Genomic DNA, 19,458 nt, shown 5'->3' with positions numbered 1-19,458 from the left:
ACAGGGCAGTTGGGCCTGAGGGTGAAGGAGGGTAACCGAAAACAATGTCACCTTGCATTAAAATCCCATCGGACGCTCTACCTCTGTTATGGCCAACTTTGCAGTGGAACAAAACAACAGCATGTCCGTTAGGAGAGAGTGAGACCTGAAACCACAAGGCATGTTTAACCTGCGGAGGGTTGGGTGTTGCTGTAGTGATAGACCACCTAAACTCAGGATTATCTAGCGTTCTATTGTCAAAGTAGAGGAAGCATTACGCCTCGATCACACTGACAGCGTCGTTGCATTTTGGCACACCAGAAGTACATTCATTTCCAATGGAACGCTGTATTTGCCTTGCAGCATTGCGTTGCAGAGGCAGTTGTAGTGCGTTCTGTGTGGTGCATACGCTGGATTTATCGAACATATCTGTCAAACTGTATGCGTAGACGGCTTGACAGAAATGGTTGCAGAAGGTGAATGTTGAACTTTTGTTGCACACGTATCCAGGTGATGCAGTGTACCATGATGCAGCAATGACGCTGTCAGTGTGATGAAGGCGTTAACAACACAGCCACCTGCAATCACATCGGTTAATCCCTGGATAGAGGTTACACTTTCCCAGATTGTCAAGAATAGTGTTGGCCTATGCTTATTGCCTCAACCTTGTTGTTGCTGTTAAAAAGCCTTGGGCCTTAGTGCCCTGGTCTGAATTTCAGCAGGTTGACAAAAGGCTTTTTCAGACTCCTCCAAAGCTGTCATGTGGCTTTGTGGAAAAGCCATCTCCACTAATGCAGCATAGCCTAGGCCTAAATGTTGTGCGTCTCTGATATAGGCTATGCATTTATGGCCTGTCTCCCTGATTTTGTATTTGAATGAAAAGCCTTTACTGTTCTCTGGTTGATCTCTAATAGAGAGATGTGTGAAATTCAAGTACCACATGACACCACCATCATCCACCTGCTCAGTTTTGTGGTGAACATCTGGTGTACTCTAGGGAGTCCCAGAGAGATGCACATCAATAAGCTACCCTTGGATACGAGTGTTTGATACTCAAGTTCCCTTATTCTCTCTGTCTAGGCCTGTGTTTTCTGCTCTGTATAGGCTGTGTCCCAAATGGTTCCCTATTACCTACATACTGCACTACTTTTGACTAGAGCCTTATGGACCCTGGTCAAAGGTAGTGCACTAGGCTATATAGGGAATAGGGTGCCCTTTGGGATGCAGCCATAGCCTAACTCCTAGGCTCCTGACCCAGTTTTAAAATGCAAATGATTGACTACAGAATCTTGCTCCGTCGCTGGATTCATAACGTCAATGGAGGCAATAGACGGCACAGATAATGTAGAAAACGGAGTCAGTTTCTCTTTGGGATCCTTATCGTTGCTTCTTTAACATGGAAGTTCTCCAGTCCAGGTAGCATCCTCTCTCACTCAGCCATTGTCCTCCCATTAAATCAAACTGTGTGGCTTGACTATTGTATATGGCCTTCATTTGAGATTGTTTAGATTGGGCCCGTCCACTGTGGTTAGTTAAGCCTTATCCTCTCCGTGCTTCCGGACCTCATTTGGTTTGAAGAAGAGCCAACAGTCATTGCACAATCTAGTGGCAACCCCTAGCTACTGAAAGGACGTAGCAGCAGCTTCAATAGATTATGAGCGTGTCACGTGTACTCTACGATGGTCAAGGACACGTGCCCTCTGCCCTGAACAAACTTTAGTCAGTGGGTCAGGTGCAACAAATGGTGGAATGTATTTAAAGTGTTGGTGATGAAGACTGGATCCAGAGATTGTATTTACAAAGTATAGGCTACAGATGCTGGAAAATCCCCTAGTTGACTAAATGATTTGACCTAACTTGTAAAGATGGGAATACAGGAACATCGTCACAGACCTGTACTCTGAATGTTCTAGATGATGCTTGTTTATGTCTATAAAAAAAATCTGACACTAAACGGAAGAGAAGAGCACATTAGCCCATTATGGGGATACTGCAGCTAATACAATGCTACTCAACTCCATAGGCGACATTCAGGTTAGATTTATTTGTAGCGTCTTTTTGATATTCAGTATTTTTAGATCCGACTGCATGACACCGTCCCCTGGGGTGAGCGTGCCATATGTCCCTATTGACAGAGAACCTCCCTAGATCACTGCTTCTTAAACAGACAAGATTCAAATCGTGAGTCAACTGGATGGTATAAAAACTCCTAGATATAATGTTCTCGCCACTTCTGCTGCGCATTGCCTCGTCGAGTGGATTAACAACTAGCAGAGGCTGCAGGGCTGATTGTGCATGGGTGGCTTCAGGCACCCTTACTGTCTCTCACGCCTAGCTGTCTTTGAGGCGCTTAAGACGTGCCCATTGAGGCCCTTAGTCAAGCCCCCTTGTCCCTTAGCTAACACCCATGGCTGGAGACTGACATGCTGATCTGATCATATCATTGGCTACTGATCTAAAATAGCCCTAGCTTTTTTGCTCTTTGTCTTTAGGGGTTTGTTGTATTGCCAAACCATCCTCCACCTTGTCAGATAATGTAGTTACTGCTAGATTTATCCTCGACTAACCTGTACCGGTACCCCCTGTATATACAGTGAGGGGAAAAAAGATTTGTCTCTCACTGTTCAAATAAACCTACCATAAAAATTATAGACGGATCATTTCTTTGTCAGTGGGCAAACGAACAAAATCAGCAGGGGATCAAATACTTTTTCCCCTCACTGTAGCCTCGTTGTTGTTATTTTATTGTGTTAATTGTTATTTAATTTTTTACTTTAGTTTATTTAGTAAATATTTTCTTAACTCTATTTCTTGAACTGCATTGTTGGTTAAGGGCTTGTAAGTAAGCATTTCACTGTAAGGTCTACACCTGTTGTATTCGGCGCATGTGACAAATAACATTTGATTTGATTGGAGCGACAGGCCGTTATGGCCTCACCAGCAAAATAACCCATCTCTGTTCCTGGAGGAAGTTGCTTGGACCTGTTTCTCAGCATTTTTTCAGATCCTGTTCCTTAACGCTCTCAACGACATAACAGTGCATGAAATGGCCCCAATCCGTTCCTCGCAGAAAGCAAATTTGTGGTTTAAAAAAACGTATCCTTAGCAGGATGCTGGCAGACTCACCATAATTCCACTCTTTGCGGCTGTAGCTATTCTGATGAAGACTCTTACTATAGGCTAATGTTTCCCATACCTAGCTCTGTTCTCCCTCAGGCCAGAGTTTGGCTTCCATTGTTTTCAATTGACAAGTTTGATACCTTATGGTCATGTGTAGCTCAATTGGTAGAGTGTGGCTCTTGCAACGCCAGTGTCGTGGGTTCGATACCCACTGGGGCCACCCATAAGAAAATGAAGGCTATGCACGCACTACTGTAAGTCGCTTTGGTCAGATAAATGGCATATTATATTATTATATGTCAGGGAGCATGGATGTGATTTGAGGGCCTTTTGAAAGACTACCAGAGGGTAAAGTTCTCCTCTACACCATCAGAGGGCCCAGGGTAGCATCTGGACATCTGCCTGACCTGCCTCCTCCCTTCACCCCTCTCCATCCTCCAGTCATCTCTACCCCCTCTCCTCCCTTCACCCCTCTCCATCCTCCAGTCATCTCTACCCCCTCTCCTCCCTTCACCCCTCTCCATCCTCCAGTCATCTCTACCCCCTCTCCTCCCTTCACCCCTCTCCATCCTCCAGTCATCTCTACCCCCCTCTCCTCCCTTCACCCCCTCTCCATCCTCCAGTCATCTCTACCCCCTCTCCTCCCTTCACCCCCTCTCCATCCTCCAGTCATCTCTACCCCCTCTCCTCCCTTCACCCCTCTCCATCCTCCAGTCATCTCTACCCCCTCTCCTCCCTTCACCCCTCTCCATCCTCCAGTCATCTCTACCCCCTCTCCTCCCTTCACCCATCTCCATCCTCCAGTCATCTCTACCCCCTCTCCTCCCTTCACCCCTCTCCATCCTCCAGTCATCTCTACCCCTCTCCTCCCTTCACCCCTCTCCATCCTCCAGTCATCTCTACCCCCTCTCCTCCCTTCACCCCCTCTCCATCCTCCAGTCATCTCTACCCCCTCTCCTCCCTTCACCCCTCTCCATCCTCCAGTCATCTCTACCCCCTCTCCTCCCTTCACCCATCTCCATCCTCCAGTCATCTCTACCCCCTCTCCTCCCTTCACCCTCTCCATCCTCCAGTCATCTCTACCCCCTCTCCTCCCTTCACCCATCTCCATCCTCCAGTCATCTCTACCCCCTCTCCTCCCTTCACCCATCTCCATCCTCCAGTCATCTCTACCCCCTCTCCTCCCTTCACCCATCTCCATCCTCCAGTCATCTCTACCCCCTCTCCTCCCTTCACCCCCTCTCCATCCTCCAGTCATCTCTACCCCCTCTCCTCCCTTCACCCATCTCCATCCTCCAGTCATCTCTACCCCCCTCTCCTCCCTTCACCCCTCTCCATCCTCCAGTCATCTCTACCCCCCTCTCCTCCCTTCACCCATCTCCATCCTCCAGTCATCTCTACCCCCTCTCCTCCCTTCACCCATCTCCATCCTCCAGTCACTCTACCCCCTCTCCTCCCTTCACCCATCTCCATCCTCCAGTCATCTCTACCCCCTCTCCTCCCTTCACCCCTCTCCATCCTCCAGTCATCTCTACCCCCTCTCCTCCCTTCAGGCTAGCCTGTAGATTACTAGATTATAGATTACTATACATATTTAATGATCTCATTATAGTCCTTACTCCACATTAACTGTTTACCAAGTATCTTTTCCATCAGATCTTCATCCTTATCGCCTACTGTAGGTCTATATGATTCATCATTTACCAAGTATTTTGTACATTAGTTTTAATTCAGAATCAGTGTTGCTGATGTGTAGGTCCTATGGCTTTTAGATATGGAATTGCTGTCGGGCTGTAAAATTATACCTCACATTTTGTAGGAAGTAAGCTTGTACTAGTAAGCCTTGTCCAATCCATAATGCCAATAGGACAGGAGCCCATCTCCTGATTCTGTAGCGTGGGGCAGCTTGATGTACAAGCACACCCCCTGGACAGGACGTTAGTCTGCCGCAGGGCCTTTCATAGGAAAATAGATTTAGTAGGAATCTAGACCTATTATGGTTGTTTACAGTCTAAAGCTGTACACGTGAACCAAGTTTCATGCTTTTATGAAAATGCTAATGACCCAAAATGTGCATTCTCCTGGACTAGTAGTGTTGTTCAGTGAAGGTTATAGAGACCGAATGAGGACTGGGATGTGATGTGTATTTACCAGTCAGAGCAAGGCTGCAGTAGAGCAGCCCTCCCAGGGGGAGGGGGAGGTTAAATGACGTTGCCATGGCATTGCAGTGGAGGCTAATTGAATGTGAAGGCCCTATGTGGGCGTCCGCGGCTCTCTGGTGCCCATCATCCACAGAACACGACACAGCCTCCTCCAACTCTCTCTCTCGCTCATTCAATCTCTTGTGCGCTTGTTCTCGTGAGATGACACTGTGACGTCTGTGTAGGCCCACTGGGTCCAGGCAAGGCATGGATTGATGAAACTCATGGATTTTTTTTCTCTCTCTCCTCTCTCACCCTTGCCACCCCTCTCTCCCAACAGGAACTCAAGCCCCAGAGTCACTATAACCATGGCTACAGTGAGAATGTGGGGCGCAAGAGCCACGTGGATGACTACAGTACCTGGGACATCGTCAAAGCCACGCAGTGAGTACCCACGCACCACCGTGTGTGTGTGCGTAAAGCTTGGCCAGTGTGGTTAAAGGTATGCAAGTAATGTGGGCTGGAGAGACCTTTTCCTCATTCTACAACTGGTTTTAAAAACACTTCCTGTTGGGGTATAGTTATCTTAATTATATAACAGGGCAAACATTATTTCCGTTATTCTCCAGCACATAGGCCTAACTGCTTGAGAAAGTGCTGCAGCATCCAAGTGGCTCCCCAGACTTGTGGCTAAGAGATGCTGGCATTTCAGCTCAAGGCTCTCCCAGTTAAATGTGAGATGTACTGTACAGCTATTATGTGATTCCCCCAGTGTTCCTAAATCTATGTTAACTTTCCTCCTGAAGAGGGTTTACAGCCGGGAATGAGTTTACAGTAGAGAGCAGACCTGGCTAGGTCAAATACATATTAGTCTCCCGGTAGGTCAAGTATTTGACATGTGCTCAATTTAGTTTGCCCTTTTACAACGGAACCAAAGGAATAGTCCCCAAAGTGTAAACCCCAAGCTAAATACATTTAACTATTTGAAAGTATTTCTGGATCTGTACACAGATTACAGTTAGTTTGTATGGCTGAGAAATGTGACCACAGATCGGCTGTTAGAGAAACCTTTAAGCACCTCTAACATTGACATCCAGTGTGGAAAACAACCTCAAGCTGTCACCTTATCAGCCTTGTTGTCATGTCCTATCACTGCTGTAGACTAGTGGCTATCGATCCCTGCTCCAGGTCCTATCACTGCTGTAGACTAGTGGCTATCGATCCCTGCTCCAGGTCATATCACTGCTGTAGACTAGTGGCTATCGATCCCTGCTCCAGGTCCTATCACTGCTGTAGACTAGTGGCTATCGATCCCTGCTCCAGGTCCTATCACTGCTGTAGACTAGTGGCTATCGATCCCAGCTCCAGGTCATATCACTGCTGTAGACTAGTGGCTATCGATCCCTGCTCCAGGTCATATCACTGCTGTAGACTAGTGGCTATCGATCCCTGCTCCAGGTCATATCACTGCTGTAGACTAGTGGCTATCGATCCCTGCTCCAGGTCATATCACTGCTGTAGACTAGTGGCTATCGATCCCTGCTCCAGGTCATATCACTGCTGTAGACTAGTGGCTATCGATCCCAGCTCCAGGTCATATCACTGCTGTAGACTAGTGGCTATCGATCCCTGCTCCAGGTCATATCACTGCTGTAGACTAGTGGCTATCGATCCCTGCTCCAGGTCATATCACTACTGTAGACTAGTGGCTATCGATCCCTGCTCCAGGTCATATCACTGCTGTAGACTAGTGGCTATCGATCCCTGCTCCAGGTCATATCACTGCTGTAGACTAGTGGCTATCGATCCCTGCTCCAGGTCCTATCACTGCTGTAGACTAGTGGCTATCGATCCCTGCTCCAGGTCATATCACTGCTGTAGACTAGTGGGTATCGATCCCTGCTCCAGGTCCTATCACTGCTGTAGACTAGTGGCTATCGATCCCTGCTCCAGGTCATATTACTGCTGTAGACTAGTGGCTATCGATCCCTGCTCCAGGTCCTATCACTGCTGTAGACTAGTGGCTATCGATCCCTGCTCCAGGTCCTATCACTGCTGTAGACTAGTGGCTATCGATCCCTGCTCCAGGTCCTATCACTGCTGTAGACTAGTGGCTATCGATCCCTGCTCCAGGTCATATCACTGCTGTAGACTAGTGGCTATCGATCCCTGCTCCAGGTCATATCACTGCTGTAGACTAGTGGCTATCGATCCCTGCTCCAGGTCATATTACTGCTGTAGACTAGTGGCTATCGATCCCTGCTCCAGGTCATATCACTGCTGTAGACTAGTGGCTATCGATCCCTGCTCCAGGTCATATCACTGCTGTAGACTAGTGGCTATCGATCCCTGCTCCAGGTCATATCACTGCTGTAGACTAGTGGCTATCGATCCCTGCTCCAGGTCATATCACTGCTGTAGACTAGTGGCTATCGATCCCTGCTCCAGGTCATATCACTGCTGTAGACTAGTGGCTATCGATCCCTGCTCCAGGTCATATCACTGCTGTAGACTAGTGGCTATCGATCCCTGCTCCAGGTCATATCACTGCTGTAGACTAGTGGCTATCGATCCCAGCTCCAGGTCATATCACTGCTGTAGACTAGTGGCTATCGATCCCTGCTCCAGGTCCTATCACTGCTGTAGACTAGTGGCTATCGATCCCTGCTCCAGGTCATATCACTGCTGTAGACTAGTGGCTATCGATCCCTGCTCCAGGTCCTATCACTGCTGTAGACTAGTGGCTATCGATCCCTGCTCCAGGTCATATCACTGCTGTAGACTAGTGGCTATCGATCCCTGCTCCAGGTCATATCACTGCTGTAGACTAGTGGCTATCGATCCCTGCTCCAGGTCATATTACTGCTGTAGACTAGTGGCTATCGATCCCTGCTCCAGGTCATATCACTGCTGTAGACTAGTGGCTATCGATCCCTGCTCCAGGTCATATCACTGCTGTAGACTAGTGGCTATCGATCCCTGCTCCAGGTCATATCACTGCTGTAGACTAGTGGCTATCGATCCCTGCTCCAGGTCCTATCACTGCTCGTAGTCTAGTGGCTATCGATCCCTGCTCCAGGTCATATCACTGCTGTAGACTAGTGGCTATCGATCCCTGCTCCAGGTCCTATCACTGCTGTAGACTAGTGGCTATCGATCCCTGCTCCAGGTCATATCACTGCTGTAGACTAGTGGCTATCGATCCCTGCTCCAGGTCATATCACTGCTGTAGACTAGTGGCTATCGATCCCTGCTCCAGGTCATATCACTACTGTAGACTAGTGGCTATCGATCCCTGCTCCAGGTCATATCACTGCTGTAGACTAGTGGCTATCGATCCCTGCTCCAGGTCATATCACTGCTGTAGACTAGTGGCTATCGATCCCTGCTCCAGGTCCTATCACTGCTGTAGTCTAGTGGCTATCGATCCCTGCTCCAGGTCATATCACTGCTGTAGACTAGTGGCTATCGATCCCTGCTCCAGGTCATATCACTGCTGTAGACTAGTGGCTATCGATCCCTGCTCCAGGTCATATCACTGCTGTAGACTAGTGGCTATCGATCCCTGCTCCAGGTCATATCACTGCTGTAGACTAGTGGCTATCGATCCCTGCTCCAGGTCATATTACTGCTGTAGACTAGTGGCTATCGATCCCTGCTCCAGGTCATATCACTGCTGTAGACTAGTGGCTATCGATCCCTGCTCCAGGTCCTATCACTGCTGTAGACTAGTGGCTATCGATCCCTGCTCCAGGTCATATCACTGCTGTGATATGAACGGAAAGGCTGGAGCAACGAACAGCCCTTGCTGTCTCTGCCGGGCCGGTTCCCCTCTCCACTGGGGTTCTCTGCCTCTAACCCTGTTGCAGGGGCTGAGTCACTGGCTTGCTGGTGCTCTTTCATGCCGTCCCCTGGGAGGGGTGCGTCACTTGAGTGGGTTGAGTTACTGACGTGATCTTCCTGTCTGGGTTGGCGCCCCCCTTGGTTTGTGCTGTGGTGGAGACCTCTGTGGGCTATACTCGGCCTTGTCTCAGGATTGTAAGTTGGTGGTTGGGGATATCCCTCTAGTGGTGCGGGGCTGTGCTTTGGGCGGAGTGGGTGGGGGTTATATCCTTCCTGTTTGGCCCTGTCCGGGTTTCTTCGGATGGGGCCACAGTGTCTCCGGACCGCTCCTGTCTCAGCCTCCAGTATTTATGCTGCAGTAGTTTATGTGTCGGGGGCTGGGGTTAGTTGGTTATACCTGGAGTACTTCTCCTGTCTTATCCAGTGTCCTGTGTGAATTTAAGTATGCTCTCTCTAATTCTCTCGTTCTCTCTTTCTCTCTGAGAACCTGAGCCCTAGGACCATACGTCAGGACTACCGGGCATGATGACACCTTGCTGTCCCCAGTCCGCCTGGCCTTGCTGCTATTCCAGTTTCAACTGTTTCTGCCTGCGGCTACGAAACCCCCTACCTGTCCCAGACCTGCTGTTTTCAACTCTTTAATGATCGGCTATGAAAAGCCAACTGAGAGACCTGAGCCCTAGGACCATACGTCGGGACTACCGGCCGTGGTGACTCCTTGCTGTCCCCAGTCCGCCTGGCCTTGCTGCTATTCCAGTTTCAACTGTTCTGCCTGCGGTTATGGAACCCCTACCTGTCCCAGACCTGCTGTTTTCAACTCTTAATGATCGGCTATGAAAAGCCAACTGAGATTTATTCCTGATTATTATTTGACCATGCTTGTCACTTATGAACATTTTTGAACATCTTGGCATGGTTCTGTTATAATCTCCACCCGGCACAGCCAGAAGAGGACTGGCCACCCCTCATAGCCTGGTTCCTCTCTAGGTTTCTTCCCTAGGCTTTCGCCTTTCTAGGGAGTTTTTCCTAGCCACCGTGCTTCTACACCTGCATTACTAGCTGTTTGGGGTTTTAGGCTGGGTTTCTGTACAGCACTTCGAGATATTAGCTGATGTAAGAAGGGCTATATAAAATAAAATTGATTGATTGATTGATATTACTGCTGTAGACTAGTGGCTATCGATCCCTGCTCCAGGTCATATCACTACTGTAGACTAGTGGCTATCGATCCCTGCTCCAGGTCATATCACTGCTGTAGACTAGTGGCTATCGATCCCTGCTCCAGGTCATATCACTGCTGTAGACTAGTGGCTATCGATCCCTGCTCCAGGTCCTATCACTGCTGTAGTCTAGTGGCTATCGATCCCTGCTCCAGGTCATATCACTGCTGTAGACTAGTGGCTATCGATCCCTGCTCCAGGTCATATCACTGCTGTAGTCTAGTGGCTATCGATCCCTGCTCCAGGTCCTATCACTGCTGTAGACTAGTGGCTATCGATCCCTGCTCCAGGTCCTATCACTGCTGTAGACTAGTGGCTATCGATCCCTGCTCCAGGTCATATCACTGCTGTAGACTAGTGGCTATCGATCCCTGCTCCAGGTCATATCACTGCTGTAGACTAGTGGCTATCGATCCCTGCTCCAGGTCCTATCACTGCTGTAGACTAGTGGCTATCGATCCCTGCTCCAGGTCATATCACTGCTGTAGACTAGTGGCTATCGATCCCTGCTCCAGGTCCTATCACTGCTGGAGACTAGTGGCTATCGGTCCCTGCTCCAGGTCATATCACTGCTGGAGACTAGTGGCTATCGGTCCCTGCTCCAGGTCATATCACTGCTGTAGACTAGTGGCTATCGATCCCTGCTCCAGGTCATATTACTGCTGTAGACTAGTGGCTATCGATCCCTGCTCCAGGTCATATCACTACTGTAGACTAGTGGCTATCGATCCCTGCTCCAGGTCATATCACTGCTGTAGACTAGTGGCTATCGATCCCTGCTCCAGGTCATATCACTGCTGTAGACTAGTGGCTATCGATCCCTGCTCCAGGTCCTATCACTGCTGTAGTCTAGTGGCTATCGATCCCTGCTCCAGGTCATATCACTGCTGTAGACTAGTGGCTATCAATCCCTGCTCCAGGTCCTATCACTGCTGTAGACTAGTGGCTATCGATCCCTGCTCCAGGTCATATCACTGCTGTAGACTAGTGGCTATCGATCCCTGCTCCAGGTCATATCACTGCTGTAGACTAGTGGCTATCGGTCCCTGCTCCAGGTCCTATCACTGCTGTAGACTAGTGGCTATCGATCCCTGCTCCAGGTCATATCACTGCTGTAGACTAGTGGCTATCGATCCCTGCTCCAGGTGCTGTTTGTTGCTACTTGGCTACCTGCCAAACTATTCACGTTTTACTTTTAATAAACGTTTAATCAATCTTTGTGTTCAACAAATTTACCAACTTTTTAGTTTTGTCCTCACTCATCTTTTTTCGTTAAACTTTTTCACCCCGGACGTTTATCCCGAGACAGAAGAGTCATTTTCCTGTGCGTTTTAGCTGCCAACTTTACGTTATTTTCCTTTTTCCATCGCAACTTTTTTCCCTTATTCAACTTTTTTCACTCCGGACGCTTTATCTGGACATGGTTCATCAACATCTTCAACAGCCGAAGCTAAGTAGTAACATTAACATGATGTCTTCTAATTGCAGTCGCTGTACTCATAATATACAGGAGAACGATCGCCTTTACGGCGAAAATAGCTGTGCTACAAGCCCAGCTTCAGACGCAATCGTTAGGCAAGGGTAATCTCAGTGTAGGAAAGGAAGAAACAGCGTCTGTGCCACCAGTAAGTACAGACAGTAACGTTAGTATAAATCCCCCGCACAGTCCCCGCAGCCGGACAACTTTCTCATGGCTTCTGGAGGGAAATACTGTTGGAATGCTCAACCGGTGTCGCTCCATTCAGCCGACAGAAACCTTCAACCGGTTTTCCCCATTATGTAGCGTAGTCGGAGTCTGAGTCTGAGTCTTCTCTAGTCTCTACTCCTCCCGTTCGGGGTCTGAGACGCCGAAGGCTCCCACCATTAGCTCTGACAAATTGAAAACCCTAGTCATTGGCGACTCCATTACCCGCAGTATTAGACTTAAAACGAATCACCCAGCGATCATACACTGTTTACCAGGGGGCAGGGCTACCGACGTTAAGGCTAATCTAAAGATGGTGCTGGCTAAAGCTAAAACTGGCGAGTGTAGAGAGTATAGAGATATTGTTATCCACGCCGGCACCAACGATGTTAGGATGAAACAGTCAGAGGTCACCAAGTGCAACATAGCTTCAGCTTGTAAATCAGCTAGAAAGATGTGTCGGCATCGAGTAATTGTCTCTGGCCCCCTCCCAGTTAGGGGAAGTGACGAGCTCTACAGCAGAGTCTCAGCACTTAATCGCTGGTTAAACTGTTTTCTGCCCCTCCCAAAAGATAACATTTGTGGATAATTGGCCCTCTTTCTGGGACTCACCCACAAACAGGACCAAGCCTGACCTGCTGAGGAGTGACGGACTCCATCCTAGCTGGAGGGGTGCTCTCCTCTTATCTACCAACATAGATAGGGCTCTAACTCCTCTAGCCCCACAGTGAAATAGGGTGCAGGCCAGGCAGCAGGCTGTTAGCCAACCTGCCAGCTTAGTGGAGTCTGCCAATAGCACAGTCAGTGTAGTCAGCTCAGCCATACCCATTGAGACTGTGTCTGTGCCTCGACCTAGGTTGGGCAAAACTAAACATGGCGGTGTTCACCCTAGCAATCTTATTAGGATAAAGACCTCCTCCATTCCTGCCATTATTGAAAGAGATCGTGATACCTCACATCTCAAAATAGGGTTACTTAATGTTAGATCCCTCACTTCAAAGGCAGTCATAGTCAATGAACTAATCACTGATCATAATCTCGATGTGATTGGCCTGACTGAAACATGGCTTAAGCCTGATGAATTTGCTGTGTTAAATGAGGCCTCACCTCCTGGTTACACTAGTGACCATATTCCCCGTGCATCCCGCAAAGGCGGAGGTGTTGCTAACATTTACGATAGCAAATTTCAATTTACAAAAAAAAATGGCGTTTTCATCTTTTGAGCTTCTAGTCATGAAATCTATGCAGCCTACTCAATCACTTTTTATAGCTACTGTTTACAGGCCTCCTGGGCCATATACAGCGTTCCTCTCTGAGTTTCCTGAATTCCTATCAGACCTTGTAGTCATAGCAGATCATATTCTAATTTTTTGGTGATTTTAATATTCACATGGAGAAGTCCACAGACCCACTCCAAAAGTCTTTCGGAGCCATTATCGACTCAGTGGGTTTTGTCCAACATGTCTCTGGACCTACTCACTGCCACAGTCATACTCTGGACCTAGTTTTGTCCCATGGAATAAATGTTGTAGATCTTAATGTTTTTCCACAAAATCCTGGACTATCGGACCACCATTTTATTACATTTGCAATCGCAACAAATAATCTGCTCAGACCCCAACCAAGGAGCATCAAAAGTCGTGCTATAAATTCTCAAACAACACAAAAATTAATTGATGCCCTTCCAGACTCCTTCTGCCTACCCAAGGACGTCAGAGGACAAAAAATCAGTTAACCACTTAACTGAGGAACTCAATTTAACCTTGCGCAATACCCTAGATGCAGTTGCACCCCTAAAAACGAAAAAACATTTGTCATAAGAAACTAGCTCCCTGGTATACAAAAATACCCGAGCTTTGAAGCAAGCTTCCAGGAAATTGGAACGGAAATGGCGCCACACCAAACTGGAAGTCTTCCGACTAGCTTGGAAAGACAGTACCGTGCAGTACCGAAGAGCCCTCACTGCTGCTCGATCATCCTACTTTTCCAACTTAATTGAGGAAAATAAGAACAATCCAAAATTTCTTTTTGATACTGTTGCAAAGCTAACTAAAAAGCAGCATTCCCCAAGAGAGGATGGCTTTCACTTCAGCAGTGATAAATTCATGAACTTCTTTGAGGAAAAGATCATGACCATTAGAAAGCAAATTACGGACTCCTCTTTGAATCTGCGTATTCCTCCAGGGCTTAGCTGTCCTGGATCTGCAAGACTCTGCGAGGGCCTGGGATCGGGAGAGACACTTAAGTGTTTTAGTACTATATCTCTTGACACAATGATGAAAATAATCATGGCCTCTAAACCTTCAAGCTGCATACTGGATCCTATTCCTACTAAACTGCTGAAGGAGCTGCTTCCTGTGCTTGGCCCTCCTATGTTGAACATAATAAACAGCTCTCTATCCACCGGATGTGTACCAAACTCACTAAAAGTGGCAGTGATAAAGCCTCTCTTGAAAAAGCCAAACCTTGACCCGGAAAATATAAAAAACTATCGGCCTATATCGAATCTTCCATTCCTCTCAAAAATTTTAGAAAAAGCTGTTGCGCAGCAACTCACTGCCTTTCTGAAGACAAACAATGTATACGAAATGCTTCAGTCTGGTTTTAGACCCCATCATAGCACTGAGACTGCACTTGTGAAGGTGGTAAATGACCTTTTAATGGCGTCAGACCGAGGCTCTGCATCTGTCCTCGTGCTACTAGACCTTAGTGCTGCCTTTGACACCATCGATCACCACATTCTTTTGGAGAGACTGGAAACCCAAATTGGTCTACACGGACAAGTTCTGGCCTGGTTTAGATCCTACCTGTCGGAAAGATATCAGTTTGTCTCTGTGAATGGTCTGTCCTCCGACAAATCAACTGTACATTTCGGTGTTCCTCAAGGTTCCGTTTTAGGACCACTATTGTTTTCACTATATATTTTACCTCTTGGGGATGTTATTCGAAAACATAATGTTAACTTTCACTGCTATGCGGATGACACACAGCTGTACATTTCAATGAAACATGGTGAAGCCCCAAAATTGCCCTCGCTAGAAGCCTGTGTTTCAGACATAAGGAAGTGGATGGCTGAAAACTTTTTACTTTTAAACTCGGACAAAACAGAGATGCTTGTTCTAGGTCCCAAGAAACAAAGAGATCTTCTGTTAAATCTGACAATTCATCTAGATGGTTGTAAAGTCGTCTCAAATAAAACTGTGAAGGACCTCGGTGTTACTCTTGACCCTGATCTCTCTTTTGACGAACATATCAAGACTGTTTCAAGGACAGCTTTTTTCCATCTACGTAACATTGCAAAAATCAGAAATTTTCTGTCCAAAAATGATGCAGAAAAATTAATCCATGCATTTGTTACTTCTAGGTTAGACTACTGCAATGCTCTATTTTCCGGCTACCCGGATAAAGCACTAAATAAACTTCAGTTAGTGCTAAATACGGCTGCTAGAATCCTGACTAGAACCAAGAAATTTGATCATATTACTCCAGTGCTAGCTTCCCTACACTGGCTTCCTGTTAAGGCAAGGGCTGATTTCAAGGTTTTACTGTTAACCTATAAAGCGTTACATGGGCTTGCTCCTACCTATCTTTCCGAGTTGGTCCTGCCGTACATACCAATACGTACGCTACGGTCACAAGACGCAGGCCTCCTAATTGTCCCTAGAATCTCTAAGCAAACAGCGGGAGGCAGGGCTTTCTCCTATAGATCTCCATTTTTATGGAACAGTCTGCCTACCCATGTGAGAGACGCAGACTCGGTCTCAACCTTTAAGTCTTTACTGAAGACTTATCTCTTCAGTAGGTCATATGATTGAGTGTAGTCTGGCCCAGGAGTGTGAAGGTGAACGGAAAGGCTGGAGCAACGAACAGCCCTTGCTGTCTCTGCCGGGCCGGTTCCCCTCTCCACTGGGGTTCTCTGCCTCTAACCCTGTTGCAGGGGCTGAGTCACTGGCTTGCTGGTGCTCTTTCATGCCGTCCCCTGGGAGGGGTGCGTCACTTGAGTGGGTTGAGTTACTGACGTGATCTTCCTGTCTGGGTTGGCGCCCCCCCTTGGTTTGTGCTGTGGTGGAGACCTCTGTGGGCTATACTCGGCCTTGTCTCAGGATTGTAAGTTGGTGGTTGGGGATATCCCTCTAGTGGTGCGGGGGGCTGTGCTTTGGCGGAGTGGGTGGGGTTATATCCTTCCTGTTTGGCCCTGTCCGGGGGTTTCTTCGGATGGGGCCACAGTGTCTCCGGACCGCTCCTGTCTCAGCCTCCAGTATTTATGCTGCAGTAGTTTATGTGTCGGGGGCTGGGGTTAGTTGGTTATACCTGGAGTACTTCTCCTGTCTTATCCAGTGTCCTGTGTGAATTTAAGTATGCTCTCTCTAATTCTCTCGTTCTCTCTTTCTCTCTGAGAACCTGAGCCCTAGGACCATACGTCAGGACTACCGGGCATGATGACACCTTGCTGTCCCCAGTCCGCCTGGCCTTGCTGCTATTCCAGTTTCAACTGTTCTGCCTGCGGCTACGAAACCCCTACCTGTCCCAGACCTGCTGTTTTCAACTCTTAATGATCGGCTATGAAAAGCCAACTGAGAGACCTGAGCCCTAGGACCATACGTCGGGACTACCGGCCGTGGTGACTCCCTTGCTGTCCCCAGTCCGCCTGGCCTTGCTGCTATTCCAGTTTCAACTGTTCTGCCTGCGGTTATGGAACCCCCTACATGTCCCAGACCTGCTGTTTTCAACTCTTAATGATCGTCTATGAAAAGCCAACTGAGATTTATTCCTGATTATTATTTGACCATGCTTGTCACTTATGAACATTTTTGAACATCTTGGCATGGTTCTGTTATAATCTCCACCCGGCACAGCCAGAAGAGGACTGGCCACCCCTCATAGCCTGGTTCCTCTCTAGGTTTCTTCCTAGGCTTTCGCCTTTCTAGGGAGTTTTTCCTAGCCACCGTGCTTCTACACCTGCATTACTAGCTGTTTGGGGTTTTAGGCTGGGTTTCTGTACAGCACTTCGAGATATTAGCTGATGTAAGAAGGGCTATATAAAATAAAATTGATTGATTGATTGATATTACTGCTGTAGACTAGTGGCTATCGATCCCTGCTCCAGGTCATATCACTACTGTAGACTAGTGGCTATCGATCCCTGCTCCAGGTCATATCACTGCTGTAGACTAGTGGCTATCGATCCCTGCTCCAGGTCATATCACTGCTGTAGACTAGTGGCTATCGATCCCTGCTCCAGGTCCTATCACTGCTGTAGTCTAGTGGCTATCGATCCCTGCTCCAGGTCATATCACTGCTGTAGACTAGTGGCTATCGATCCCTGCTCCAGGTCATATCACTGCTGTAGTCTAGTGGCTATCGATCCCTGCTCCAGGTCCTATCACTGCTGTAGACTAGTGGCTATCGATCCCTGCTCCAGGTCCTATCACTGCTGTAGACTAGTGGCTATCGATCCCTGCTCCAGGTCATATCACTGCTGTAGACTAGTGGCTATCGATCCCTGCTCCAGGTCATATCACTGCTGTAGACTAGTGGCTATCGATCCCTGCTCCAGGTCATATCACTGCTGTAGACTAGTGGCTATCGATCCCTGCTCCAGGTCATATCACTGCTGTAGACTAGTGGCTATCGATCCCTGCTCCAGGTCCTATCACTGCTGTAGACTAGTGGCTATCGATCCCTGCTCCAGGTCATATCACTGCTGTAGACTAGTGGCTATCGATCCCTGCTCCAGGTCATATCACTGCTGTAGACTAGTGGCTATCGATCCCTGCTCCAGGTCATATCACTGCTGTAGACTAGTGGCTATCGATCCCTGCTCCAGGTCATATCACTGCTGTAGACTAGTGGCTATCGATCCCTGCTCCAGGTCATATCACTGCTGTAGACTAGTGGCTATCGATCCCTGCTCCAGGTCATATTACTGCTGTAGACTAGTGGCTATCGATCCCTGCTCCAGGTCATATCACTGCTGTAGACTAGTGGCTATCGATCCCTGCTCCAGGTCCTATCACTGCTGTAGACTAGTGGCTATCGATCCCTGCTCCAGGTCATATCACTGCTGTAGACTAGTGGCTATCGATCCCTGCTCCAGGTCCTATCACTGCTGGAGACTAGTGGCTATCGGTCCCTGCTCCAGGTCATATCACTGCTGGAGACTAGTGGCTATCGGTCCCTGCTCCAGGTCATATCACTGCTGTAGACTAGTGGCTATCGGTCCCTGCTCCAGGTCATATCACTGCTGTAGACTAGTGGCTATCGGTCCCTGCTCCAGGTCCTATCACTGCTGTAGACTAGTGGCTATCGATCCCTGCTCCAGGTCCTATCACTGCTGTAGACTAGTGGCTATCGGTCCCTGCTCCAGGTCCTATCACTGCTGTAGACTAGTGGCTATCGGTCCCTGCTCCAGGTCCTATCACTGCTGTAGACTAGTGGCTATCGGTCCCTGCTCCAGGTCATATCACTGCTGTAGACTAGTGGCTATCGATCCCTGCTCCAGGTCATATTACTGCTGTAGTCTAGTGGCTATCGATCCCTGCTCCAGGTCATATCACTGCTGTAGACTAGTGGCTATCGGTCCCTGCTCCAGGTCATATCACTGCTGTAGACTAGTGGCTATCGATCCCTGCTCCAGGTCATATCACTGCTGTAGACTAGTGGCTATCGGTCCCTGCTCCAGGTCATATCACTGCTGTAGACTAGTGGCTATCGATCCCTGCTCCAGGTCCTATCACTGCTGTAGACTAGTGGCTATCGATCCCTGCTCCAGGTCATATCACTGCTGTAGACTAGTGGCTATCGGTCCCTGCTCCAGGTCATATCACTGCTGTAGACTAGTGGCTATCGGTCCCTGCTCCAGGTCCTATCACTGCTGTAGACTAGTGGCTATCGGTCCCTGCTCCAGGTCATATCACTGCTGTAGACTAGTGGCTATCGATCCCTGCTCCAGGTCATATTACTGCTGTAGTCTAGTGGCTATCGATCCCTGCTCCAGGTCATATCACTGCTGTAGACTAGTGGCTATCGGTCCCTGCTCCAGGTCATATCACTGCTGTAGACTAGTGGCTATCGATCCCTGCTCCAGGTCATATCACTGCTGTAGACTAGTGGCTATCGGTCCCTGCTCCAGGTCATATCACTGCTGTAGACTAGTGGCTATCGATCCCTGCTCCAGGTCATATCACTGCTGTAGACTAGTGGCTATCGGTCCCTGCTCCAGGTCATATCACTGCTGTAGACTAGTGGCTATCGATCCCTGCTCCAGGTCCTATCACTGCTGTAGACTAGTGGCTATCGATCCCTGCTCCAGGTCATATCACTGCTGTAGACTAGTGGCTATCGATCCCTGCTCCAGGTCATATCACTGCTGTAGACTAGTGGCTATCGGTCCCTGCTCCAGGTCCTATCACTGCTGTAGACTAGTGGCTATCGATCCCTGCTCCAGGTCCTATCACTGCTGTAGACTAGT

General features: G+C 48.4%; 1 protein-coding gene across 2 annotated transcripts in view; it reads left to right on the top strand.

Annotated features, from left to right (window-relative positions):
- Window positions 1-19,458, top strand: part of LOC121543361 (palmitoyltransferase ZDHHC17) — a 55,136-nt gene that overhangs the window by 3,549 nt on the left and 32,129 nt on the right. For both annotated transcript variants that reach the window (XM_041853164.2, XM_041853166.2), the window contains one exon: window positions 5,581-5,684. In XM_041853164.2, the coding sequence (XP_041709098.1) occupies window positions 5,581-5,684 (104 nt within the window). The remainder of the gene's footprint in view (window positions 1-5,580; window positions 5,685-19,458) is intronic.

Source organism: Coregonus clupeaformis, chromosome 28 (assembly GCF_020615455.1).
Source record: "Coregonus clupeaformis isolate EN_2021a chromosome 28, ASM2061545v1, whole genome shotgun sequence".
NCBI classification, from domain to species: Eukaryota; Metazoa; Chordata; class Actinopteri; order Salmoniformes; family Salmonidae; genus Coregonus; species Coregonus clupeaformis.
This window is presented reverse-complemented; position numbering and strand designations above follow the sequence as displayed.